This window comes from Oculina patagonica, chromosome 7 (assembly GCF_052425735.1).
Source record: "Oculina patagonica isolate OP01 chromosome 7, crgOcupat, whole genome shotgun sequence".
Taxonomy (NCBI): domain Eukaryota; kingdom Metazoa; phylum Cnidaria; class Anthozoa; order Scleractinia; family Oculinidae; genus Oculina; species Oculina patagonica.
In genome coordinates this window covers 6,921,251-6,948,048 of record NC_135764.1, presented here as the reverse complement: position 1 = coordinate 6,948,048, position 26,798 = coordinate 6,921,251, and the positions used below count along the sequence as shown (strand labels likewise).

At 39.8% G+C, this 26,798-nt stretch overlaps 3 protein-coding genes across 4 annotated transcripts in view; 2 read left to right on the top strand and 1 right to left on the bottom strand.

Moving 5' to 3' along the window:
* Nucleotides 1-1,065: 1,065 nt before the first annotated feature.
* Nucleotides 1,066-9,198, bottom strand: LOC144661425 (uncharacterized). The gene is made up of 7 exons (XM_078522185.1): nucleotides 8,915-9,198; nucleotides 6,640-6,778; nucleotides 5,750-5,880; nucleotides 4,797-4,878; nucleotides 4,168-4,244; nucleotides 3,167-3,278; nucleotides 1,066-1,933 (listed from the first exon to the last, which is right to left on the bottom strand). The coding sequence occupies exons 1-7, from the start codon at nucleotides 9,064-9,066 to the stop codon at nucleotides 1,811-1,813; spliced, it is 816 nt and encodes a 271-aa protein (XP_078378311.1). The 5' UTR covers nucleotides 9,067-9,198; the 3' UTR covers nucleotides 1,066-1,810.
* Nucleotides 9,199-10,578: 1,380 nt separating this feature from the next.
* On the top strand, nucleotides 10,579-17,394 carry LOC144659868 (uncharacterized). Its single transcript, XM_078520390.1, has 7 exons — nucleotides 10,579-11,182; nucleotides 12,871-12,967; nucleotides 13,558-13,694; nucleotides 14,187-14,265; nucleotides 14,995-15,128; nucleotides 16,012-16,123; nucleotides 16,714-17,394. Exons 1-7 carry the CDS (start codon nucleotides 11,025-11,027, stop codon nucleotides 16,756-16,758), a joined length of 762 nt encoding a protein of 253 aa, XP_078376516.1. The 5' UTR covers nucleotides 10,579-11,024; the 3' UTR covers nucleotides 16,759-17,394.
* Nucleotides 17,395-17,907: 513 nt separating this feature from the next.
* Nucleotides 17,908-26,798, top strand: part of LOC144661404 (putative flavin-containing monoamine oxidase A) — a 137,270-nt gene continuing 128,379 nt past the window's right edge. For both annotated transcript variants that reach the window (XR_013572268.1, XM_078522150.1), the window contains exons 1-8: nucleotides 17,908-18,282; nucleotides 19,415-19,502; nucleotides 20,633-20,807; nucleotides 21,806-21,920; nucleotides 23,262-23,422; nucleotides 23,916-24,005; nucleotides 24,637-24,724; nucleotides 26,153-26,424. Coding sequence is in view for 1 of the 2 variants with exons in the window: in XM_078522150.1 (XP_078378276.1) it covers nucleotides 18,159-18,282; nucleotides 19,415-19,502; nucleotides 20,633-20,807; nucleotides 21,806-21,920; nucleotides 23,262-23,422; nucleotides 23,916-24,005; nucleotides 24,637-24,724; nucleotides 26,153-26,424 (1,113 nt within the window). In the remaining variant the exon portion in view is untranslated. The remainder of the gene's footprint in view (nucleotides 18,283-19,414; nucleotides 19,503-20,632; nucleotides 20,808-21,805; nucleotides 21,921-23,261; nucleotides 23,423-23,915; nucleotides 24,006-24,636; nucleotides 24,725-26,152; nucleotides 26,425-26,798) is intronic.

Sequence of the window (26,798 nt, the reverse complement as noted above, 5' to 3'; positions counted from 1 at the left end):
GGAAAATCTTGCCTAGTTCCTAGGCCTCTATTTTAGTCGCGGTCAACTCGTCCATTCGTCCCGGATACGTCACCGAAACGAGTAGTGACGTCAGTAATACCGTGAAGGCCTGGGGAAAAAGCCGTACAGGAACTAGGCAATGGAAAATCCACCTTACAGCTCGGGGTACTATCGTACAATAGCTTCGGACAAACTACACTTCCGATAAAAACTACCGAAGCTTTGTTTGGTCGGCTGTATTGTGTCGGTTTTGTGATCTAAGAGTATATCTTTGTACTTTGAACTACGCGTGTCTTTGTAGTCAGTCAGATATTTTGAATATTGCAATATGAAATGTAAATGCCATTTATCTGACAATTGATTTCTGTGTACACAGTTTTTGTAATTAAGCCACCTTGGAAAGGTATCTCGTAAAACTAATATATATATAAGAGTTGTAAAATAGATTAGATGAAATGATCAGAATTAAATTAAGTGTTACTATTATAAAAGTGTCATCTCTGTTCTTCTTATTTAACATTTAGCTGAAATGAATATTATTGGAAATCGTAGAGGAGATAAAAAAGTTACTCTCGAAGTCTGACTGGTCATCTGTCGAGTAGACCTTTTGTAAATGGCACCGCCTATAAGGGAATTTACCTCCCCGCCACTTAACCTTAGCCAACAAATTGTGATAAGCAACAAATTGAAAAAGAAAACAGATAAACCAGCAAATTAAAAAAAATCTTTAATAAAGAATCAATCTTTCGGCAGTAAGTGCTAACTGAGCACTCCCAACTTCTCGCAGCTGGGAAAAAGAAGTTTATCACATTTAGGCAGAGAATGACCAGGTAAAAATATATATATAAGACGCATGCTCACTAGTTTTTCTAGTTTGAGCACTCTGGCATGGCTTAGATGATACCACAAGTGTGGGATCATTTGGGGTAGCTATACAGCTTAACCTCCATCCTAGCATCAGCACTGCACTGATGAGGCCCAGAAGGCCGAAACAGTACTGTCTGCAGTTATATAAGGAACTATATATCAACATTCTATAAACTTCATTTGTTTGTAATAGTATCCTGCCCGGTTTATAAACTTCGGCTGAGTGGCTAATAGTTTGGTGACTAACATTGTAGTAACACTCTGCACGTCGCAATAATGCAAAGAATTTTGCCTGGTTTTACTGTTCCTTACTAAAGCGAGGAAGGAACTAAGAGCATCGCTATTTCCAAACATTTCCATTCTTGCTAGTATATTTAAAAGGTTATCGATTGCTCGTGAACTACCGTTTGCTTGTTTGTTTAAATCGACAATATAAAAAGCACAGAGTCGCGCAACCATCGAGAAAAATTAAAGCAACTATTTGCTAAGTCAGTTTTGTGTCTCCTTTATATGTATAACGTTCTAAGAAGCCTGCGTGCAGCCATCCCCTTTTTATTTTTTTCGTAAACTGTTTAACAGCCCCCTATTTTTTCGTGGGAAGAGTGCAAAAACCCTGTGGGTAGAACGGGGTTTTTGCACTCTCCCCATTTTTCGCTCGCGTTTATGCATGAACCAAGATGGCCGCCCGTCCCACTCAACGATCGATCTCTACGACTTCACGAAAAAATAGGAGATTGTGAACAGTCTAATTTACTCGCGGAAAAAAGGGCCCACGCGCAACAAATGAAATGGGAGACCGGTGCGCGCAGGCTACGTTTTAAGCTAAGATCAAACGACACTAACTTAGTAAGAAAAAAGGTAGATGTTTCTTCGTAATATTAACCACGGCCATGCATTTTCTTTAATTTTTCAACTTAAGTTTTCTATAAAGGTTAAAGATAAGTTAAAATTTTGTGTTAATCGGCTCTGTTCCGGTGGGTGATCCGGCGGAGGATCCAGCAATTGTCGAATATTGCAATCTCTTACAACAAGGACAACATGTAGCGATGATCATTCCAAATCCAACCTGCGAGAGGTAACAAATTCAGTGTTGTTAGTGGAATAGGGTCGGCTTCAGTACAGGGGCGTAGCCAGCCTATAGGCCCGTAGGCCCGGGCCTACAAATTTTTCAACTCGCTCGTATTTTGAAAAGAAACGATAACAAAAATTCAGGCTGAAACGAGTTCAAGATGAAATAGAAAGCAATTTGTAACGTACTTTAGCATTATATATTTCGCAACAACCCTCTCGTGATGAGATCAAGACTCATCTACCGGTAGCACTGATACACAAACTCGGGGGCCTTCTAGGCTATCCTACAACTCTTCAATTGCAAAAAGCTGGCTGAGAGAGATCGTTTATAACGAAAAAAGGATAAAAATAAGGCTAGGGCTGTCCCCAAAATGTCCAAAATTTCCCAAAAAAATGCTCAAAATTTCTTTAAAAGTTGCTACAAAAGATCCAAAACGTTGCATTTAAAGAAGAAAAATCTCCAGATATATGTTAATTTCCCTTTGAAGGAAAGATTTCTAAACATTTTCATGCAATTAACCGAACAGAAAATATTTAAATATAATTGTAAGGCTAAAATTTGACTTTCATTAATCGTGAAGATACCGATGACGTCATGTTTGCTGACGAGCTTTTAATACTGAATGATTCGAAAGTTAAAACATCTTCTGAACTCTCTATATTTTTTGCTAAATAAAGTTTTGTTGTTTGGAAATCTGGTAAATTTCGTTAATCTTCGGAGAAGTTCGAAAAACTGTTCGGTAGCTTTCTCCATGGTCTTCGAACAACAATTCAAATCTTCGTAAATCTTCGGTTTTGAAATTGCAAAAAGTCGCTCAAAATTGCAAAACGGTGCTTGAACTTTGCTCGAAAAGAAAACAAATTGCTTGAAAGATGAAAAAAAATGCCCAAAGGTCCCATCTTTAGAACTGCCCTAACTATGAACCTTCAGCTCGAGAACAACGACTGTTCACCTCTGCATTAGTTCTTAGACGTCTTTTTGTTCAGTTATGCAATTAGATGATTGGATCTTTCTTTTTGGATCTCGATGGGGTTATAGTAGGTATTCATCCTATCGTTTTTCATTTTCAAGACTTAAAGGTCAACATTATCATTTCTCCCCGCGTCCTTTGCCGCCTTGAAGTGGATCGTCACGCAACACTTTAACTTATCGCGTGACGAGCTAGATTACGACTATGAAAGAGAGTGTAATTTTCCGCTGTTACTCACAGATATTTTACTTTCTCACCTTAATCGTTGTACACATGGATGGTTTGGGAACTCCACTTGGAAGCCGGCCACGCAAACAACAAATAAAAACAGCGAATGCCAAGAACAGAAAAGCAGCGACAGATCCAACACTGCGGGAAAAGTAAAAATCTTATTATGAGAGGAATGCTAAGCTATAATGTCCACAGTGTCTTATGTTGTTATCCAACGTATTGAGTATTGTTGCTTTTACATGCTTTTAGGTTCAGCCTCGCGTTTACGCTGTTGTCCTTACAACTGTAACGAGTTCGCTAACATGAAATATAGTAGTGTTCCCGCCTTATGGATCACGTGACGGGCCGTTACCGATCGGCCATGTTGTTGTTTGTGGATTTGTTTTTTGCTTTGCTGCTAGTTACAGGTAGAAAGAAACATTAAAAGGAAGCATATCATTTTGCAATTCTGTTTGCAAGTTTGCTCTCTGTAAATTATCAACATTTTTTAGAAACTTCGGTTCTTTGGATTTTGTAGTGAATTATAAAGCCTATTTTACATTATGCCAGGTTTATAACACCAACTTGACATCTTTGGTAAAATCATAAAAAAAATATTAAATCAGTCTTCAAAAACTCATTAATAATTGATAAAGAAAATACAAAAGAAATTAATGTTTATATCTGATAAAGACAAGGCTCAACTTTGCGTCCAATTTTCTAGGCCAAAATAACCCCAAATCTAAATATTAGTGCAAGAATGAGTTGGTCTACATCAGAAGATTTTGAAGCCGTTCAATAAATTCGCAATTCGTGTTTTATCAAGTCTAAAACACTCGGCTGCGCCTCGTGTTTTAAACATGATAAAACACTGCTGCTCATTTATTAAACATTACATAGAAGTGAACCATCATTATTATATTTCGACAAGCCTTAAGAAAGCATCCTCTTCTGCTTGACCAGATTTGCATGCATACTCGACTTCACTACCGCGCTTTTCCCTTGTCGACTGGAAAAATCCCTGGCAACAAGGTTGATTCCTACTTACACAATGCCTACGATCGCACCAGTACTCAAGCCGCTACACTTTCCAGGGCATGCGCACTTGGCGTGCAGTGTCGTTTTCTGCAACACAAATAAAATTTCGAAAGTAACGGTCCCCCCGAAAGTAGCGAGCACTACCCCCTCGAAAGTAGCGAACCCACCCCCGAAAATAGCGACCCCCACCCCCCTCAAAAGTAACGACCCCCCTCCCTCTGAAAGTAGTAGTGTCCCTCCGAAATTTGTGATGGTTGTACGATTTTTAGCACATCCCGAACGCAACGACTTTCTGATAGTAACGACCCTGCGAAAGCAGCAACCTCAATCCAGAACCCGACTTGTTAAGAGCAACAATGGAAGTAACAGATGCAAGTATGAAAATGACACGATAATTGTTTAAGATGACCCTTAACAGGCAAACTATAAACAACCTCGTTCCCAGGGCTTTTCCCTTGGTAATTTGGAACGGGCGAGAAATTACCGCCCGTTCCAAATTATCAAGGGAAAAGCCCTGGGAACGAGCTTGCTCTATGAACGCAGTTTAGTAGACCCTGGTTGAAACCAACCTCTGTCAAGGGAAATTTGTGGAGGATGTGATCATCGCCATTATGATCTGACACGGCATTATGTACTTACGTATATTTTTGAGGCAAAGTTGCTCATAGCTTCCACTCGACCTTCTTTCGTTTCGTCACATACAAGTGCAACGGAGGTTTTTCTGTCATTGCCAAAAAAAGGAAAAAGCAAAAGTTGATTAATAGTGAGATAAGATTTTTCTTTGGTATAGCGATTAACATGAATATACTAAGAGTGAGCTAAACGTACAGCACCAGATCAGAGCACTTGTGTCGACGTAAAACCAAAACCAAGCGATTACAAGAGCGAATCAGAACGAACGAAAGCAACTCAGTGGGCCAATCACAACTCGAAGCAAATGCACGCAATCAGCACCAAGCGCGGGAAAACGTACGTGATGACTGGTTTCAATTCTGAGTGCATCTGACAGGTTAAATAGGTGGCGCGTGTTTTGTAAGTCAGTCATAGATCTTAGTAAAGCAAAACCGGAGCAACTGTCCGTATAACCTGAAATCATGCCCTTATTCCTCCCTCTTTCGTCTTTGCAAGGGAGAAAAAACGCCTGATCGCAGGTTATTGTCCGTATTACTTTTGAAACTCATTTGAAAACAGCACTTTAGTTGTGAAAATACTTCAGTTCGAACATATTTGGATCACGATCATCGAAAAAATGGTTATAAATAAAGCACCGACTCATCCACCCGTTCCTTGATATAAAGATGTCCAAGAAAGCTGTTCCGACAAATGGCACAAAAGGATGGCGAGAAGGGAATCTTTAACTTAAGTTTACAGTGGACCAGAATTGTTTTTCTCCCCTCTCCATCCCCCTAAACCACCTTACTGTTTTCACAGCAGAGGGACTACTGATACTGCTCAAAAAGTGGATGACTTCGAGCAGTCTTTCTTTCTTTTAAACCACTAAGCAAAAAATTGGGCTACGTGAAAACCCAACGCTTCATGATATATATCACATTGATAATCATCTGATAAATGACATAAAGATAAGTAATTACATTTGTTTGTTAGCCTCTACGCCGTATTTCAGCAAGCATCGTCCATCCTCAAGGACACAGTCCACCATTTTCTGTTCCCCGATGTTCACGTGGAAAGTCCCAAACCCAGTTATCTTTTGGATCTTGCATACCTGTGAGAGAATTTTATTCTGTAAGCCATCCCAGGAGAACTTAGGAATAGCATGCGCAAATCACATAACATAACCAATGACACGTGCCGGGTGCAATTTTCCATGACTCTTTTGTGAAATTTAATGGCAAAAGAAGCGAAACCTTGGTTTGCGATACGTTTTGTCGACGAATTTGATTATTGCAACGATAATGCCCCCTTCCCCTCCTCCCGCCCCTCCAAAAAAAATAGTGCGGAACTCAAATCGCGGGAAGCGTCACGGTCCACAATACGTGCAGACGGCGCCCTAGAGCGCGAGCGTGAAGTGCGACAGAAGAGTGTAGAGCACGAGACGGGATTACGCCTGAGTATCTTGTTAAAAAGTGATCGACGTACCGTGTTTTACTCCATGATATCAAGGCATTGTCAAGAAGACAGCTGACAGAAATACAGTAGAATCCAGATTTCTCGAACCCTCGGTTTCTAGAGACTCCCGATTTCTCGATCCAATTTTCGTTTCCTTTGGATAATAATTCCCTCTATAATCCCCCCCCCCCCCCCGATTTCTCGAAGGAATATTTTTTTCCACTAGAGGAAATTTGGATTCTACTGTATAAGAAATACAGAAACAAATCAATGTATCTAGGAGTATTGTCTCATTGTACCAAACAGCGCTGAGGTTATATTACTTGTATTAAAAATGGAGTGAGCAAACGACGAGGAACTATCAAGTTACTACGCAACCGAACTGACCATGAACCTGCAGGTTCAATCAACTCACCGCAACGTCTTTGCAACCATTCTCTGTGGTTTCGTTAGGAGGGAGTTTAGCAGTCCACGAATTACAGGGGTTCCACTGGTAAGAGTCCTTGGTTTGACCTGTAACGTTGGGGCCATGTGTCTCTGGAATGTCAGTAAACCTGTTAAAGCAGAAAATTAACACTGAAAAGGCTGTGGTTATACAGTCGACCTTCTAGCAAGCGACAACCCAATTGTTTGTGGTCGCTTTTAGGAGGTGGCAGCTTAAGAGACGTCATACCACAGGACACATTGCTGCCGACACAAAAATTCGTGCACAAAATTTGTGTCCGAGACACAATAAATGTTTCTGATACTTATCAGAAACATTTTGTGTCCGCAACAAGTCGTGACAAATGTTTCCCGTTTTGCGCAGCATAAGAACAAAGGATTTGTTTTGTGTCCCGCTCGTTTGCTCACCCAAGAAACACGGTTAGTAGTAAGAGTGCGTTTCTTTGGGAGAATCCAAGATTGTATATTTAATCTCAGATCACACAGATACTTCGCTACCAAAGAAACGAAGAATCCGAAAACGGATTTTTTTTATATGTACAGTACGTACGTATTTTTTTTCCGCTGGAAGTATCCTAGTCAAAATCATTTCAGCATAAGACACACAGTTTCTTATCGTTACTTTTTGCTAAAAAACTGTACTGTTTTTCGGATAAAAGAATCCAGATTCGGATTTTCCCAAAGAAAAGCACCCTTAGAATAACCCGCGCATACAAGGGTTCTTCGCGTGACTTGCGTGACTTATTGAATTTGCAACAAACATGTCAATAATGTAACCCGCGTGGAGTACATCGCATCGCAAACAAATCTGCTGGTCTACATGAAAGCTCGGGATATGGGATAAAGTATAAAGCATTGACTGAGTACGCTAATCCATTCTTCCGCTATCATGTTTGTTAAATTCATTGAAATTATAGAAAAAAAAATTATAGGTAAAACTTGTAATAAATACCACTCAAAGACGAAGGAATTAATATGCCGGTAATTATTAATACTGTGATCATAGATAACAAAAATAAACAAAGGGCAAAAATTAATAAAATAAGGGGGTCTTCGTTTTCAAGTCTTTGTTTTCGGGTCTTCATTTTCGGGTCTTCGTTTTCGGGTCTTCGTTTTCGGGTGGTAGGTCTTAGGTCTTCGCTTTCCGGCGTCTTCGTTTTCGCTACAACAACAACCCAAAGTAGAGTAGACAAAAGAAATTACCGTAAAATTAATTCAGAATATATTAAAGTGAATTGGAAACATTGTATTCGCATACATACAAATTCCAAGTATGTTATAAAGTAAATAAGGTTTTCAGTGAATCTAGGAGCTATCCATATCGATGATTAGTCGAATATGCAAATTCTGAATCGTGCGAAACAGTGTTAATTAAGTATAACCCTGACCCCACCAAGTTACTAGACATTCAAACGGCGTCTAAATCCCGGGGTCTAAATGCCTTATGGATGCTTTTTCACGGCTGTTTAGGCTCGGGGAAACAGGCATAAATCTTTTTATTAGATGAGCTTCCTATTAATGAAAATGTAAAGTTATTCCCTGTGAGCGACTTTATAGGCAAAATCAGTGATCAGTGATCCGGGGGGGGGGGGGGTACTTGGGTAAATTTTTGTTGGGTATGTGCCGCGGCCTCTCAGAACCCCTACCCCATTATAGTCATATTCTATGGCCAATTATAGATCCCATCTTAGTCACTTTTGGGTAAATTTAATTTTTACGACCCCAACTTAGTCACTTTCTGGGAGCCGTTTGTCAAATATTGAACAACAGCAATAAATACGGTAACATTTTTTTCGGCGAATATTTCCGTTCATAAATCACAACTTGCCAGATTTTCGTACTCTCAAAATCCCGGAAAAGTGTGACCCCATTCTAGTCACCCTATAAAAAATGCTTGAAATGGCGACCCCATTATAGTCAGTCCAGTCGTGAAAATGCGACCCCATCCAGCGGCACATCCCCATTAGCCCATTTATAGGAAGTGCCCCCCCCCCGGGTCAGTGATCAACCGAAATCCTCTGCCCTCTCCGGTCTCTACGGCATAGTGTCAGATGTTAGCCAAGTGGTGTAATCAACCGGACCGACTGGGCGATCAAGCGTTTCTCTTCATCAATATTTGTCTTTTGTAGGGTTACTTGACAAGATAAACCCCCTAAGAAACGTGTTATATAGGTCAGGCTTGCCATTAAAAGTCAAACCGCAATATCCTTTCTATTTGTTTACAGATACACTCCTAATATCCTCACCTGGGCTGGTCGTCCTCGCCCGCAAGGCTCCACAGATTGATTTCTCCTTCATCGGTTGAACAGCGGCATTCGTCAATCTTGACACATTTTTTTATCCCTTTTACAAGAGGCCAAGCCAAAACAATTACAAGAGGGAGGAGAAATAGCTTCATTTTGAGGGAGTAAATCGCCTAATCATATCCCTGACATGCGATCGGGCGTTCTTTTGATCGCAGGTTGTCGTTTTCCCGTCACGCAAGTATAAATTACTTTGTCCATGGTCGCGTGACGCGTGACGCGTTGTCGTGAGCAAATGTTGCTTGAGGATTTGTATCGATTTCAAATGCAACAATCAGGGTCGACTGGGAAGGGAATTATTATATTCTCAAAATGCATTATTTCTTTCGTCTATATACGCCAATTTCTGGAAGCCGTTTAAGAGGGGGCTGGGTAGGAGGTCCGGAGTATTGATTTCCAATGTACCCAAGAACGTGGTCCCGTAAAAGCCCAAGATCCCTTTTAAGCCCTCCTCTCTTGAATACGCCCCTCTCTGGAGGTTCATTTGTTTAATTAGCCCCCCCCGTCTCTATTACGCTCCCCCCCTACTCTAGATGGTAATCAAAATTTATGAACAAGAAAACAGTCGCCGCTGAAGAGGGCACAAGAATAACGAATATTCAGTTCAACCACCACATTACTTATTATTGTTGGTATCTTCTTTGAATTTTTTTATTTTGTGAAAATGTGTTACCAAATTAAATAGCACTAAAACATTTAAAAAAATCCCTCCGTCTCTAATAAGCCAACGTTTCTAACAGTGCACCCATCATTTTCCGGAGATGATATCAAAAAAGAACAAACAAACAAAAAAACCGTGAAAATGTAAATTCACGATTGTGGTACCCTCCGGTCATCTAGTCCCCTACCGGCCAGAGATACAGATTGTGTGACGAGCCCAAAGAGGATAGAAATTCGTTTTCATGGATCGAGTTACACCTAGGCCTTTCTCGATTATGCTAGTAAAACTGGCATTTAATGCTACTAGAAATTCTCGCATAAAGCCAAAAAAATGCTAAAATAATGCCTGCCTTTTTTTCTTTAAAAAATGCCACTTGAATTCCAAAGAATGCTTTGTTTTATTTCAAACAAAACGTACAAACTCTACCATTATAAGCTCATATCAACAACAGGTGATACTTAATAATTGTTTGTTTATAAAATAAAAATAAAATAAAAAATAATTATTTAAATTTAAAAAAATAAAAATAAAAAACACACACACACAAGTAACACAACGCACAAACAGTCGAAACAGACAGAAAACAATTAAATTAATTAATCAAAATTGTAAAACTTTAAGATTATTTATCTTTCTAAGTTCTGAGTGCTGAAATCTGGATCACAGTCATGAAAAAAGACAGAAAATGCTAGCAATTCTTTTTCAAGAAAAAACGAAAAAATGCTCGTTTTCCCAAAAAATGCCGAAAAAAATGCTAGCGTAATCAAGAAAGGCCTAGTTACACCTACCCTGGGTATTGTCAACTCAAAATTATAATACAAACGTGAAAACCACGTGCAAATATTTTATATTTCAGCATGCGAGCCACCGCCAAATTTTGCGATCAGATTGAGCTTGATTGCAAGCAGCCATGATAATGATTGGTTACATGGAAAGGCGGTGAAATAGATCTTAGCTAACCAATATCAACCGTATTATATGTTTTCCTACAAGAAAAACAAAAGGAAAATATTCTCCGCTCAATGTTAAACATTAGCCGGTCACGCAAATTTTTCTTTGGTGTATTGCGTGACGAGCCATGATCGACATGCGAAGGTGATGTGCATTTTCTTTGCTTTTCTATTTCTGAAGTTTTAGGAAGAAATATCGACTCCTTTTGTAGTTTGTTTATGAACACAATTCTTGTGAAAATATCCTAGGATTGCAAGTTATCCCATAGATGTAAACAAAACATGATATCGGCTTCGTGTGTTCGTATGTCATCGCACCCTGAAATCTGCATAATGCTTTGTACGTGAGCTGAGCGGCGCGCGGGTGTTGGCCGCATGGTGTAGTATTACCACATTTTACCAGGGTTTATTTGATTCACTCATTCGCTGTACACTCCTCGAAATGAAGCTGCTCATGTCCGCCTTCGCTCTAGTTTTATTGACTTTAGCTCCTGTACACGGAATAAAGAAATGCGAGAAGATAGATGCTTGTCGCTGCTCGACCGATGAAGGCGAGATAAATATATGGAGCCTTGCCGGACAGAATCCAAATGGGGCGAGGTAAGCCAAGAATTTTTAAATCCCCGCAAACGAGGTTCGCTGAGAAGGGAAACCTTGCTATAGCTTAGCTGCTGGTTTTGTTTCGTTTAAAGGATTGTACAATTAATTTCGAGAAAGAATATTCATCCGTAATATTGCCAGGAGAGTCGCTTTATTTCAAATTTTTGAGCATGTGATTGATATTCTTCGCCGAAATGTGCTTCTGAAATGTTCTAGTAGCATCGCTGCGCGCATTTTATAATGCAAAGCTACGAAAGGGGTGCGCGCAAACGTTCATTTAAATTCATTTATTGTGAATCAACAGAAGTTTAAAGCAAAAGCACATGCGATCTTACCAGGCAAGTGGTACACAGCCTGAACTTTGACTTGTTTACGGTGTTAATGATAAACCTACGGAAACTCGCAGCAGGGGTAAAATGCCCCGAAAGGCGGTGTCCGCGTGCACAGATTCAGAGTAATGGGAAGGACTATTGGCTTGAAGAAATACACAAGGGTACAATCGATTACGGTGTACTAAAATATTCCGAAATATCGACCAATCGATAAAAAATTGACGCGATCTTAGTAGTACGTAAAATTTTCTGTCTTTTGGTAAAGTATTCCTTTAATAGCATAAAATACCTCAAAAATCTTATAATGTTGATCGGGAACGAAAAGAGCCGCCTCTTATCGCTCCCAGCCTGGCCGGTTTGGCTGCTCAGGATCGATTTAAATATTACATATTTTTTACACAAATGCTTTATTTATAGTGTGGAAGGCGTGATTCATGTTTGGTTTGTTATAGCCTCGCCTACGCAGACTTTCTTCGGGTTCGTTTGCGTTGCAGGCTATGGTTTATACGGCAGGAGATATCTTCTAAAATTTTATTTATTTGTTTATTTATTTTACTTGTGGATAAGGTTAGTATGGTAAACAGTCCAGGTTGGCTTTGTCGAGAACAAAGAATACACGTGGTCGGTCGACAAGAGTTTTTAGGGTGTCTTTTTGTTTCCGTGGTGAATAGCCTTTGTTCCGTTAGGTTTAAGTTATCATAGTTAAGGGAGAGAAGAGAGAAGACTGGAGAGAGTAGAGTCCCTTTCCCTTTCGCTCTCCCCACTTCCCCGCTCTTTTTTCGCTTTGCGAATGCGTTCTCTTCCGTCGCATTGGAAGGCTCGCTCCTCTGTTCTTGCTATTCCAGAAGTCGACTAGCCTGCGTAGCAAGCGCCTGTGTATTTTTTGGGCGCGCATTTGGGAAATGCGAGAGGCGTGAGACAGCCACGCGAGGGAAAAAATCGAGAAGGCGGCGCCTTCTCCCTCTTCCTTCGCGCAATCGCGTGGCGCTCTTGCAATCTCGCGCCTTTGAAATTCCCAAAAACTACGCAGGCTAGCAGTCGACCAGTATTTTATCAGCTAGTCTTTGTATACAACCTTATCTTTCCACCAATAAATTAAAATTTAAATTTAGTTGCTAGAAAAACAATATTGCGAACCGGATGGGCGAGGGGACAAAACATTTCCAAAGCCCGCTCTCCCCACCTACTGCTTTCGAAGTCTAATTCTTTGAAATCCAGCACTTCAATGTTTCAAAGTGTTAATTTCGCGAGCGACAGCTTTACTGATAAGCCATAGGCTGCTGAAGACTGTTTTTGCTAAAACAATCGTGTCAAAACATCCAACATAACATGTTCACTTGTTTTCCAATCAAACAGATTCAACATTTCAGATTCCTCTGCCGGTCAGACTTATTATCAGTGGAATCCTTGCAGCACATTGACGGACGATGGCGGCCCCTGCAAAGATTCTGCGGTAAGTCGACCAACAAAAGCTTTGGAAATAAGTCGAGTTTTGTTTCAACTTATTGCAACGTGAATTTCCTATAAGGGTGTTCTTTTCCTATTTAATTCTGGAGTAATTCAGCCTATTTTTCCATAAGCTGCAAAAATATCGCTTCTTGGGTAGAGCCTTTTCAGTTTTAGGTGAAATTACAATCTCGTCGTTCCCAGGGTTTTTCCCTTGACCACGGGCAAAGCCCTGGGAACGAGGATGGTGAAATAAACGATAACGATGATAGTGACGATGAACGATGAAGAGAACGATTGAAATAACGATGACAATAACGATGATGTATCAATAGTGATGGTGACAATAACAATAATGATAACGATGGGGAATGTAACGATGCCGGTAACGATAACGATGTTGAAAATAACGACAACGATGACGATAACGATTGAATACAAGACAGATCACACTTGCTGATATTTGCAGACAAAGTATAATGAACAAAATAATCCCATTCAAAATAGTTTTTAATAAATATTAAAAAGCTGTTAAAGTAGATATTATGAAAACACTGCTTAGCAATTTATTTATTCAAAGTTTTGATTTCTCTACAGGTTTGTAAATTGAACCGAAAATCAGCGTCTGAAATCTCTCGCGTGAACATTGGAGAACAGGGACTCTCAGACTGTGTCCTTGATGAGCAGAACGGACAATGTCTGTTGACTTATGACGTCGCAGGGAACAACAAAATGTAACTACTATAAACTGTGCTAATAGTCTTCTTTCTATCACTATATTCAGTTCTTCCAAGCATTCACGAGTGTTTCGTTTACAGTCAACTCTTGTTATAGCGGACACGCTCGGGGCGTCGTTCAGTGTCCGTTATAGCGAGGGTCCGTAATAGCGGGAGTCATTTCCAGTCAAACCTCTTTCGCCGGGATCTAGATTTTGTCCGTAATAGCGAGTGTCTGCAATAGCGGGGTGTCCGCAAGGCGAGAGTTGACTTAAATAAGAAACAGTTTGCGAAACATTTCTCGAGCCTTTTAGTTTATAAATGAAGTTCGCATTTACAAAAGTAAGTTTCCATCATTGTAACCTGCGAACGCAGATGCATTTCCGGCTGAAAATGCGTCTGCGTTGCAGGCTACCATCATCGGAGTGATAATACCTGTTGTTTAAGCGATCAGAACGCGTGTAGGGAACTAAAGACTAATAAATTAACTTGTTTCTTTTACGTTCCAAGTAAAACGTCGATTGCCCTGGTGTGCAATGAGAAAGAAATTGGAAAGGTCGACCCGATGGACTCCGATTCTTCGTCTTACGTAAGTATCAATGAACATGTAGTTCAGTATTTATCCACCCGACTTTGTTTGCCTCGAAAACAGGTGTCAATTTGCGTGGCTTGCGTGACTGCACTACAAAGCGCAAGTAACAGAAACGTTTGCTACTTGTTTAGGCCAAAGTATACGGTTATGTCGAGTTGGTATGGTTACGTTGTCTCCTATGCTAACTTAGTGCGTACAGCGTTCCTAGAAAATTCTGATTGGAAGCCCGAAAATATCGGACTTCCGGTTGAATTGCGCATGCCTAGCTTTCAAAAGCATGATTCAACGAACTTCTTGGTGTTTTACTTCCGGCCATTTTTATTGTTTTTAAAACCAATCAAAATCGATCTTGCAACGGAACTTTCGAGAGACGCTCGTTTCGTCAAGCTTGCGCAGTAAAGAACGAAGTCTCGAGCTACGAGATTGAGATAACGGTAACGGTAACGGTAACGGTAACGATCATTGTGTGACGATGCGAAAGAAACAAGAAACATACCAGAAAACAGCACGAATTATTAATGAATTTCTCCCAAACTAGTCTATGTACAGCCGTCCCCCTCCCCTAAAAAAACAGGGATTCCCTTTTCCGATTTTTCCGATTTCTTTGAGGGGAGGTGGACGGCTGTACACATGCTATCCCAGACGCGTTTGAACAGAAAATTGCTTTTCTCTTGGAGAATTTCGCTCAAATATTTATCTTATGTTTGTTTGTTTTAAACTTTACAGTCAACATCCTTGCACAGCATTTGCGCATGCCCAGGAAGGTGTTTGCTTGATGCCAAAGACGACGCCGGAGTTCGGTTTGATGCGTCAAATGTCGGCGGCAGTGGCTTGAGTGTTGGTGCTATTGTTGGCATTGCGTAAGTAAATTAACTAGTTAACTCATTTATTACTCATTCTTTCGATTTTTAAAAACAGATTTATGTCAAAATCGGGAAAATGGCATGACTCTGTGTTACTTAGCAACCTCTTCAACGAGAACGGCTTGATTGAGGGAGAACTGGGGTCGACTTAGTAATCTCGTACCCAGTTCTTCTCGCGCTCCTCTCCAATAATGAAAATAGCTTCCCGATATGAAAAATACACTTCAAATGTTCTTATTTTGTTTAAAAAATTAAAGCATCTTTACAATACATCTTTTTCGAATCGAGTATCCAATGAAAACCTCAGATTAAAGATTTCGCTAAAGCGGCCTTCACATGACAAACTAAAGTTGGCAACTCATGTTGGCAAACTCAAGTTGGTGCGTGTGAACGACACAAAAACAGTTGGCAAACAAGTTGGCAAACTGTTGGTGAAAATAGAGACAAGTTCTATTTTGTTGCCAACAGTTGGCCAACTTGTTTGCCGTTGCTACGTCGTTCACACACACCAACTCGAGTTTGCCAACACGAGATTAGCCAATAGTTTGTCGTGTGAATGCCGCTTTAAACATATCTTTTCCACAGTTATTGAGTTGTAAATAATAATAAAGATGGTAAATTTTAAGCTCAGTAATAAATAATGAAGATGAAGTATTCAACATGGCACGAGCATGGAACAAAGAAAGAATTCTGAGTCTACGGGAACTGAACCATGGCCTTCCAGATACCGGTTGGGCGCTCTAAACAACTGAGCTACGAGAGACTCATTGTCAGCTGGGCCATTCCCGTCAGGGACTAGAATTTTTCTTTGTCCTATGCTCGTGTCATGTTGAATACTTCATCTTCATTAGTTGTTGAGTTAGTGTCCTTTTTTTTACAGTATTGCAGGTCTCGTCTTGTTAATAATTTTGCTGTTTGCAATTTTTATTTGCTGCTTACGCCGTAAGCTGCCTTCTGGTCTTCCCAAGCCATCTATCTGTACCACAGTTAAGGTAGGCCAATAGAAGCAAATTAGATCACCGAATTCTGCTCTTTTTTCGCTCTTTATGAATTAGGACATCACGAATCAAAGTGCACTAGTTGGTTACGAACGACCAGGCTTCTTTATAGTGACTTAGTGAGGGTAGAGGGGTGGGGAGGCATTTGGCCACCAGGGATGATCCATGCAATTGCACAACATTTTACTGTGACTTCTTTGTGGAACGTTTCGCTTATGTGGCGAAACAGTCAAACCCTTGTTCAAAACGCAAAATTTTAGATCAAAATGTTTGAGTTATATCAAACATAAGAGACCATTTCAAGGTCAAATGAAGAAACCACGTTAAGGGTTATTGGATGGAAATCGAATAAAAGCGTTCCATTATTTATTAGGGTCTTAATAAACTTAGATGGAGTTCCACTCCGTCTCGTTGGGGTGTTTGGAATCCCTAGGAATTCATGCCCATTACACCCCATTAATTTTTAGCGTTTTCTTCTTTCATAGGTTATAAGCTCAAGTTATTGTATGAGCAAGAGATTTAGAACTTCCTGTGTATAGACCACTAACATTTAACTCTCTTCCGTTCCGTTTTGTTTTTCTCAGGTTGGATTGGGAATTATCAAGAAGAAAATGTGTCCATGTTGTTAGTAAAGGCAGACAGAGCCAGCTACTTTTTGAACAAGTCCTTTGCCGATTGAATGAATCAAGAACTGAAAGAGCTACTTTAAAGTTAACAAGAGCTGCAAATAGCCTGTGAACGCAGCCGCCTCTCACAGTCGGCGCTCCCTGCCCGGAGCGATGAGAGACGGCTATATTCGCAGGCTTAACTGTCAGGGCCGTGTTCGAAAGTCAAAGCCAATAATATAATCTTATCACATCTGACCATCCGCAAGGCCTTTACGCACGAAAATAGCGCAACGGTTCAATCATAAACCTTCATCCTTGCAAACGGTGGAAAATTTACGATATCATGGATCTGTATCTAATTCTTATTGGTCAAGAAAATGACACGGTTATACCAAGGCACGAGTCACACGAGATTTTGAAACCAGTTACAGAAGGCAAACCCGAAGAAAACTCATAACATTTATTTTTTGACAGTAATTCAAAAGTGGCTCTGACAGGTATAATTTTTGTATACTTCGGTTGTTTACTCCAATATATTAAGTTGCTGCAAACAAAAATCTAACCTGAATGTAGGTTTGTACATTTGAGCTTTGTTCATATACCAAACATACGATCAATAAATATATCTTTTTGTCATTAATCGACTTTTTGATCCATGAAAATAAAGAATGAAGACGAGTGAACGTTACGAGGGCGAGAAAGAAAGAGAGAGTGATTACTCGGCAAGATTTCCGCACAGCCCCCACATTAATTATGCATACAATATTCTGACTGATTCGTTCTTTTCATGATTGCTGTTTATGTATAGTGATAGTATGAAATAGTTGCATACATAATTAATGTAGGGGGCTGTGCGGAAATCTTTCCGATTACTCTGTAACCAAGATTACGTCCTCAAATAAGCGCCGCCCCCCTCCCCCCACACAAAGAATCACGAAATTTAAAATATAAACTTACCCCTATCCTTTATAAAAGAAAAGCTCTCAGAATTAATGTATGAGGTAAGAGAAGGATAAAGTCTGTAGAATACCGGGCCACTAATTTGCATCTCATTGAATTTGAATGGTTCCTTTTGTTTCTACTTTGCTTCGTTCTAAAGCGTTCAGAGATATGTAAATAAGTGGCCCGGTATTGTAAAATCACTCCGCTAATAAGAACATTGTTTTCCCTCCCCTCTCCTCCCTGATCAAAACCTATATCAGTTCCAGACTTCTCACGTCCATTAAAATTTTCTAGCGTTGCGGGCTGCGATGCACAAGTGAGCGAGCAGATTGATGATATGTGGTGTTTCCCCAGCGTTTTTGCGTAAGTTGCTGATGGTTTCTTAATTTCAGTCGATTTCAAAATCCAGCCTTCGCTCCTCAAGAGTGTTCCATGGATAATCTCTGACAAACGGACGAAAGATTCCTCTGAAATTACAAATGGCAGCTTCACTGGAGATTGTTGATGTTATTATCGTCGGAGCGGGAATTTCAGGTCTTTCAGCCGCGTACGAATTGCTAAAGAAACGGCCTCAAACAAAACTTGTCGTTCTCGAAGCTAAAGGTAAGCCAGAAGTAATAACTACAAGTCAATAACTTGATATTTTATGTGGAGCTATAAAAATATCCATTCGGCGCGTGACCTTTTAATATTTTAAAACATCAAAAGATCAAGATCACATGCACACCAGCTGATCTTTTGTTGCTTCCATGCTGTTTAACTATTGAATTCCTCGGAGTCCATTTTTTCCCGTGAATTCATTTTGGAGAATATGATTCTTTATGGGGAAAATACCATATCAGAATATAACAGCAAAAAATGCCCAGCCACCCCTCCCTCCCCCTCAAAAAGAAAAATTCCAAAATCACCAAAATAAATGAAAAGTTCATTGTGCCTTCCCAGGAAATATCCATACCCACCCCAAGTAAGGTGATTGGAATTTTTGAGGGTTAGAGAGGTTGAAGCAAAAGTTATCAAAGGAAAGTACAGTCAAACCGGCCATGGGACCACCTTATAAGCGACCATTATACAGTGGAACTTCTAAGCGGACACCCTCGGGACGCGAAAAAAGTGTCCGTAACTGGAGCTGGCCGCTTATGAGAATGGTTCTCGTAAGCGGCCACTAGAGGTGTAGAAGATAGATGGCCGCTGACGGGAGCTTGCCCAGCTAACCGGACGGGCGTAGATGACGACAAAACAAACACTGATATGGTACTGCAATTACTGTAAAATCATTGTGACAAACAGCGATGTGAAGTTGATTGATAAAAACAAGATACAGAGGGTTTTTTTTAGGATTTTCTTTGGGGTGTCCACTTACGAGAGCTTTAAAACAAAGAAAAAGTCTTAGTCATAACCTGTGAAAGTGTCCGCGGCCGCTTACGGGAATGTCTGCCTACGAGAATGTAAAAATATAGAGTTTGTATGGGAGTTAAAACGGGGTTTCAGGCAAGGTGGCCGTATGTAGAGCTGTCCGCTTACGAGAGTGTCCGTTAAGAGAGCTTCGACTGTATTTCCAAAATACCAACCATATGAAACTAAACTGGAAATTTCCATTGGGGGGGGGGGGGTAAACTAAAAACATCTTTCAGGGAGGGGTATGGATATTTGTGGAACACATATTACATCTTTAAGTTGCCCCTGGCAAAGAATAATCTGCAGTGAGTGCTTTTTGCTACTCATCTTGTTTAAATAGATAGAGTTGGAGGCAGACTTGACAGTGCAGAGCTAAAAACTGCTAAGGGATCTGATAGATGGGATCTTGGAGGACAGTGGGTTTGTAGGTAAGACTATAAAGAAACATAGTCATAAATTATGGGTGTGAGATTGTGGGTGTGTGCATAGAGTTGGAGAAAAACGTTTGCATACAACACTTGAACTAATAATCATGCAAATGACATTGTTTACGGCCACATAGAACTGTTCTTCTTCTCTTGGAGATATTAGCTTATCTTAGCTACCAGTGTGCTAAATTATTTATCCCCGGGGGGGGGGGACACTTCCTATAAATGGGCTAATGGGACTAATGGGGATGTGCCGCTGGATGGGGTCGCATTTTCATGACTGGACTGACTATAATGGGGTCACCTTTTCAAGCATTTTTTATAGGGTGACTAGGATGGGGTCACACAGTCCAGGATTTTGAGAGTAAGAAAATTCTTTATGGTAAGCAAATGAACCAGAATGTTTATAGTGTAGTTGTAAAGTAAAGTGTTCTTCATTCAGTTTATGAAATGAAAAGGATTTATACGGTAGACGCAAAAGCAGAAAGTGACTAAGTTGGGGTCGTGAAAATTACATTTACCCAAAAGTGACTAAGATGGGGTCTATAATTGGCCATAAAATATGACTATAATGGGGTAGGGTTTCTGAGAGGCCAGCGGCACATACCCAACAAAAATTGACCCAAGTACCCTCCCCGGGTATTTATCCCAGATGCGTAACATTAAATAACTAGAAGTACTATCCCCCCCTGGATGAATTGCCAGTCTATTGCTGCATTGCTATCACGAGCATTAAATTTGCCAGTGCTCTTTTGTACACTTGGGTGGAGAGAGGCAAGGACGAAACACAGTGCAACCCTCCAAGTTTATTTTTTTCTTTAGTGGCCATTTCGCCACCAACTGCTCAAGTTTTGTCGCCAGTGAAAAATTTTAGTCGCTAAATTCAGCTTACGCTTTAAATCCTTCTTCTCAATTTAGGTCGCCAATCTGGCGACTTCAGTTCCAATTTAGTCGCCAGCACCAAAATTTTAGTCGCCATGGCGACTAAAATGGTCTTAACTTGGAGGGTTGCAGTGTCCTTGGCCAGGGCTTAAACCTGGACCACTCGATCTGGAGTCCAGCACTAACCAATAGGCTGCCTCACCAAGTATAATTTTAAAATAAATATGGCATTCTTTCTGTTTTTCCAGGAATCAAAAGGCTGTCATGAGTCTTCTTGAGGAATTAGATGTTGAAATTTACAACCAGTGGTACACTGGCAGCAAAATTATGCATGGAAGTGACGATGCTATTACAACATACTCCAGTCCGTTACCACCACTATCTTATTTAGCACTTCTTGACTTGTGGTGGTTTACTTACAAGGTAAACTACTCTGTTCTCTCAGCATTAACTCAGTTGTCATTAGTAAGGCTGCAACAATGTTTATGACTACTTAATATATTGTTCACAAATATACAACCAAACTGTTAAATAATAGTATAATAATCAATTTTAGTTTTTTTGCACCAATTATGGTCTGAGTGTGCAGGCAAAAAGTATAAGTAGATAACAAACAAATTGAGGATCCACATCATACAGTACAAACCAAGAAAACAAGGTCTCAGTCATAACACTAGGGGCGTTGAATGGTAAATGCGAGACTTTGCGAGATGGTGAGACTGATATCTTTCCTGTGAGCCCGAGTCCTTTTTAGCCTTGCAAAAGAAATCGAGACTCCAAGAAGGCGTCAAAGAAAAATTTGAGATGACAAGACCCCTGTTGTTTGCTAAAATTTTGTGAGACCCGCAATTTTGTAATTAAAGGACCATTTACCACCTCTACTACTCAGTGTGTTTTACTTTCTTTTATAACAAACGGAGGACTTTGGTTATTTTAAACTTCCAATGAAATTAATTTTATTGAATATTGTGAATCCAGTTGTAAACTCTTATTAATTTTAATTGATAATAGCAAAAGTTAATTGAATTAAGAATTAATAACTAAGCAAATTGGTAAACCACTTTCTAATACCCTAAGAGAAGAGATTACACATTTATTTAACACAGAGACTCAAAGTTAGACACTAAGTTAGACTCAAACCAATGCTGGTCAGCAGTGCATTGCAGCAGTCAGGCGGATTAGGTCTGTGGGAGCATAATGCTTGCTGTTCATGCCATGTGCAGACGTGCAGTTATTTGTGTGGCCATCTGCCTGAGTCAGTGTGATGGTGCCTGGTGGTTGCCGCTCTCAGGGTTGCCATGGATACCTTCGCATTCGCTAGAAGCATGCGTGGCTCCACCATACCTAAGGCACCATTCCCCAAGCTGATTAACAACAATAATAATAACTAAATACATTAATTTTTTACACTTATCCATAAGGTTGAAAACTTGTGTAAAGAAGTTCCCATTGATGACCCCAGTCATTGTCCTCAAGCTGCAGAATGGGATGGAATGACTTTAGAGACATGGAAACATCAGACAATATGGACTACTGGTAAGAAGTCACTGTTTATGACAATGTTATTCATAACAGTATTAGGTAATACTGTTATTTATTATTCAACAAATTCATTATAATGCTTGTATGTATAATTAGATGGTCAGGGAATTTAATTACTCTTAGTATATACCACACAAGTGAATAGTGCATTTCTCGCGCACTGATTGGTTAACTCAGAGGTGATTAGCAAAGTACCATTCACCTCCGAGCAGCTAAAGAGAAACAAACTGCCTTTGTCGCTTTGTTTACCGAAAGAAGAAGAAGAGTGCCTTTATTTAAACAGGGTTGCTCTTTCAGTAATTATAAATTACAAAATTACTGCTATCAATAGAGGCCCTATAAGAATGAAAACTACATTATTACATTACAATAAGGATAATATTAAAAACGACATTAAAACTAATTAAAAAAATATTTACTAAGCCGCTTTGCAGCTCGGTAAATATCCACCACTATTTACCTCCACTTCGGTGACTAATTGTTAATTATCCACCATCCATACGTAACAGATATCCTGTGATATACATACATGTAAGTTGCCAAGATTTGTTCAGTCTTGCAAAGCATTGCATAACCACAGTATTTTTAGCTGTAAAACTGTTTTCATTGACAATTTGTTGAATAGTGTTAAAAACAGTTATTATCCTACTTGAACTTGTGGAATATCATCTGATTTTAGCCAACATAAAGCCTTTGAACTCATTGGCTAATTATATATCAATCCACGCAACCCAGCCATGAGCCCCAATGCAGTCATCCAGGCACCTGTCACACTGTGGAGAAGGGGAAGGGAGGTGGGGTGGGAAGAAGTTGAATAATGGGCCAAAGCTGTGCTGAAAGCTGCTAAAAACTATGACCCAAATGCTTTGGAGAGTCTGCCACGCTCGAACACACTACAGGGTTCGTACGCGTCTTGAAAACCCTTGAATTTCAGGAGATTGATTTCAAGGCCTTGGAAGGTACTTGAATTGGTTTTCGGTCCTTGAAAGTCCTTGATTTTTTAATTGAACATCAAAAGGCTTCAAGGCAATAAGAATACCACCAAAATAAGCGATTTTTTTTAGTTCTTCAGCAATTAATTGCAAGCACATCAAGGGCACAACAGAGTGAAAATCGTTGATTTGGGGTAAATTCCATGAAAAAAAGTGCTTGAAATTTCCAAGAAGCGTCCTGGAAAGTCCTTGAATTTTTGGCCTGAAAAAGTGTATGAATCCTGACACTAATACTTGTATGGACACTGCTGACTGGAAGTTACAGCTATTATTTGTTGTTAACTTTGTTAAATTGCATTTAACAGCATGAAATTTTAACAGATGTATTATTGTCTGCTGGCAGTTGTTAAAGAGGTCCTGGATACTGTTGTTGGTATTGTGTTTGGAGTGACTCCCTCTCAGATGTCCCTCCTGTATTTCCTGCACTACTTACACTGTGCAGGGGGGTGGTCGATCATTGTGGATTCAGAATTAAAGGGGTATGCGCAAGAATGGAGAATTAAGGTAAAAATTAAAAACATACAGTATTAGGATGATCTTTAGTTCTCTTGGTTGATCATATGACAAGGGAAAAATAAAAATTAAATAACAAATGAATGTAACAGATGGACGAACAAACCAAAGATTGAATGGACGAATGAACAAAGAAAAAATGACCAACTAACTACCTGCTCCCCACTTGTGATAATATTCAATATTTAATTTTCCATGTGCAAAACTACCTTGAAATGGAGGAAAATCCCAGAATTGTAAAATACTATTATTATATGGTCAAAAACACTGAGCCTTTTGAGAGGTGCCAACCTTGATTTGACTGCTTTAAATGTTACGGGACATAGTTCTATCTATGTAATCACCATATAGTGTACATGTACTTGTAATTATAGGGTAGAATCTTACATTGTGTATGTAGGCATGTGAATGCAATCTTAAGTATTTATATGAAAAAAACAAACAAAACAAAAACATTGATGGTGGTCTTGCATGGTATTTTCAGGGAACTGCTCATAAAGTAACAGAGCTTCTTGCTGGCAGATTGGGAAGGGACAGAGTTATTTTGAGTCATCCTGTCACATCAATAAAACAGGTACAAATCATATTACTAGTTATACGTTAGATAGGTGGATGCACCACTTTCTACAATGGGTTCCCAGCGGTCATTTGACATTGTTGGATTTATATGATCAAGGTACATATAGTTCTTGTGCATCGTAATGTTGCACTAGATCACAATGATGATCCAGCTTATAAAAACTATAAAAATATTGTTTTAAAAATGGTCCTGTAATCAGTTGGTGGATTCATGATAAATAAAAACGTTACAGTAACTCTGGTTTAAAATTTTGCAAAAAATAATGTTTTATAGAATAAAAGTCCCAATGTTTCAGCTGTCTCTTCAGCTCCTAATCAGGGGAAAGTAATAAGAGAATTACAAAGAGTACATGTTTTGAATTACAGAGCGTGACAACATGTTCTTTGTAATCCCCTTATCACTTTCCCCCGATGAAGGCTGAAGTGTCAGCTGAAACATCAGGACTTTTAATCTTTTAAAATCTTTCTTATCACAAAGTCTCAAGTCATGTACAGTCAAGGTGTCAGAACTTTGTAGTAATTTTAAAATGTGTGGGAATCAACTGGGAGAATTAGTATTTGGGTTTGGAACTAAAAGTAAAAGTGTTCGTGCAGAACGCTGTTAATGACGATTGTTGTTTTTCCAGGAAGATGAACATGTTTTTGTGACCAGCCTTGTTGGCCAATGTTACAAAGCCAAGTTTGCAATTCTTGCTATTCCACCTCATCTGGCAGGTGAGTTAATTGCCGTTTTTAAAATGGCCCAAATTTATCCTCAAAATTGTACAAAATAGGGTTAAGTCAATGGGCAAACTACATAGTTGTAGTTCAATTAAGAATTTCTCTTTTAATTAATTTGTTTTGGGGCCCGGGGGGGGTACTCTATATATTCTTGGGTGGGGGTGTGCCGCTGGGACTTCGAAACCCTTACCCTATACTAGACCCTGTTCAGCTGATTTCGCAACCCTTTACCAGACTAAACCCTGAAAATCGCTACCCTATCCCAGACTTGCCGTTTTCAGAACTGTGTCGCTATTTGTGTTTTAAAGAGAAAACCATCTGTCAACAACGTAACCGCGATAATTTTTTTACGTTTACGAAGGTCTCTTCCTCTTCCGAGTTCTATTCCTATTCTGGACTTAATTCCTCGCACTACTGATCAGTTTTCCGGCAAATGATACCCTATTCTAGACCAAAACTCGCTGAATTCTATACCCTATCCCAGACTAAACTGCTTGAAAACCATACCCTTCACAGCGGCACATACCTATATAGCTCATATATGGGAGTGCCCCCCCCCAGGTTTTGGGGTCATTCGACCATCAGTCTGGGAGATTTAGTCTGTATTTGCATGGGGGACTCGATAATCTGGGAGAGTTTTCGGATAGTTTTAAGTTTTCATATTCAGACACTTCATGTATGAAACACAAGAAGTCTCCATTTTGGCCTAGTGGCCCATCAGGCCAGAGCTTATCCCAGTTTTGGTAGCAACAAGTCAGAAGATTATTCTACTCCTCCTTGAATGGGATGCTAGTCCATCGCAGAGTTACCCCAACACTAAATTTGTTACCCATTTATGTACACCTGGGTGAAGAGCTCTAGGGGGTTTCTCGTGAAACGTGATTGTACGTTTTTATTTTCCGTGATCCGTAATTATAAAATAATATTGTCCGTGAACTGTGAATGACATACTTGTTGTGACACGTGAAAGCAAAAAATAAGGTTGTGTAATCATAATATCTGACTAGAATTCGGCACTTTCTCCGTAAAAACCAACCTGCTGTGCAAGGAAGATTACTTTTGGACACAATTTGCGTGATGGCTAAATATTTAAGAACAGGTAGTCAGTCATTTTTGCAAAATCGTCCTTGCAAGACTAAAAGCACTTCGATATGGAGGCTTAAATGCACAAGACTTCCTCGTCTATGTTATTTTCCGTGAAACGTGATTTACCATTTTTAATAGTCGTGAACTGTGCGCATGACCCCCCCCTTACCGCCCCTCTAGGCACTGCAAGTACACAAGAACACAACACAATGAGCCTGACCAGGGCACGTCCCAGACCACTTGATTCTAGCAAGAACACTTACCTTAACGTAATTATCTGAATTGTCACATAAAGGGAGATTCAAGTTTACTCACAATGAAGTTTTCTTTTCTAAGGCCAGATTGAATTCAGTCCACCTCTACCATATAGCAAGCAGCGACTCATACAAAACATGCCACCATCACACTTGATAAAGTTTGTAGCAACATATGCCACTGCATTCTGGAGGAAGGCTGGTTGTTCAGGAGACATGGCTAGGAGCACTGCTAAGGGTGTTTGTGAAAGTAATCCAATCGCAATCACTTTTGATGCTACAACAAGTGACGACAGTCCAGCTATTCTTGGATTTATTACTTCGTATGCAGCAGCCAAGTGGAGCACAAAAACGGTACTATTGTAGATGATTTCCACATGTGTTTTCCAACTCAACTTCACAATAATGCAAGTTTAAGCTCTAATAAAATACTGGGATAGGCTGTTGACCAATAATTTTATTGTGATGCACCATAAAAAACTTACAAAGACCTTGAGGACTAGACCGATAAAACCATGTCCATTGGTAAATAAACTGCCATAGGGAATGTTGAAAAGCTGTTGTTATGAGCATTGGCACTGACAAAGGGCTTGCACTCAGAACGTTAGACCTGCCAACTTTCCCCCATTATTCACCCAAATATCGATCTCACGCATACAGCCCAGTTTCTCGCGCTTGAATGACAAATTTAGATTTCTTTCTCTTAAAACCCATTAAATGTACATTTA

Coding starts and splice junctions, on each gene's coding strand:
- LOC144661425 (XM_078522185.1), bottom strand. CDS start 9,066: ATGAAGCTATTTCTCCTCCCTCTTGTAATTGTTTTGGCTTGGCCTCTT. Junction 6,779..8,914: donor GGCGAGGACGACCAGCCCAG/GTGAGGATATTA, acceptor CTGCTTTAACAG/GTTTACTGACATTCCAGAGA. Junction 3,279..4,167: donor GGTGCGATCGTAGGCATTGT/GTAAGTAGGAAT, acceptor CTTTTCCCGCAG/TGTTGGATCTGTCGCTGCTT.
- LOC144659868 (XM_078520390.1), top strand. CDS start 11,025: ATGAAGCTGCTCATGTCCGCCTTCGCTCTAGTTTTATTGACTTTAGCT. Junction 14,266..14,994: donor ACTCCGATTCTTCGTCTTAC/GTAAGTATCAAT, acceptor TAAACTTTACAG/TCAACATCCTTGCACAGCAT. Junction 15,129..16,011: donor GGTGCTATTGTTGGCATTGC/GTAAGTAAATTA, acceptor TTTTTTTTACAG/TATTGCAGGTCTCGTCTTGT.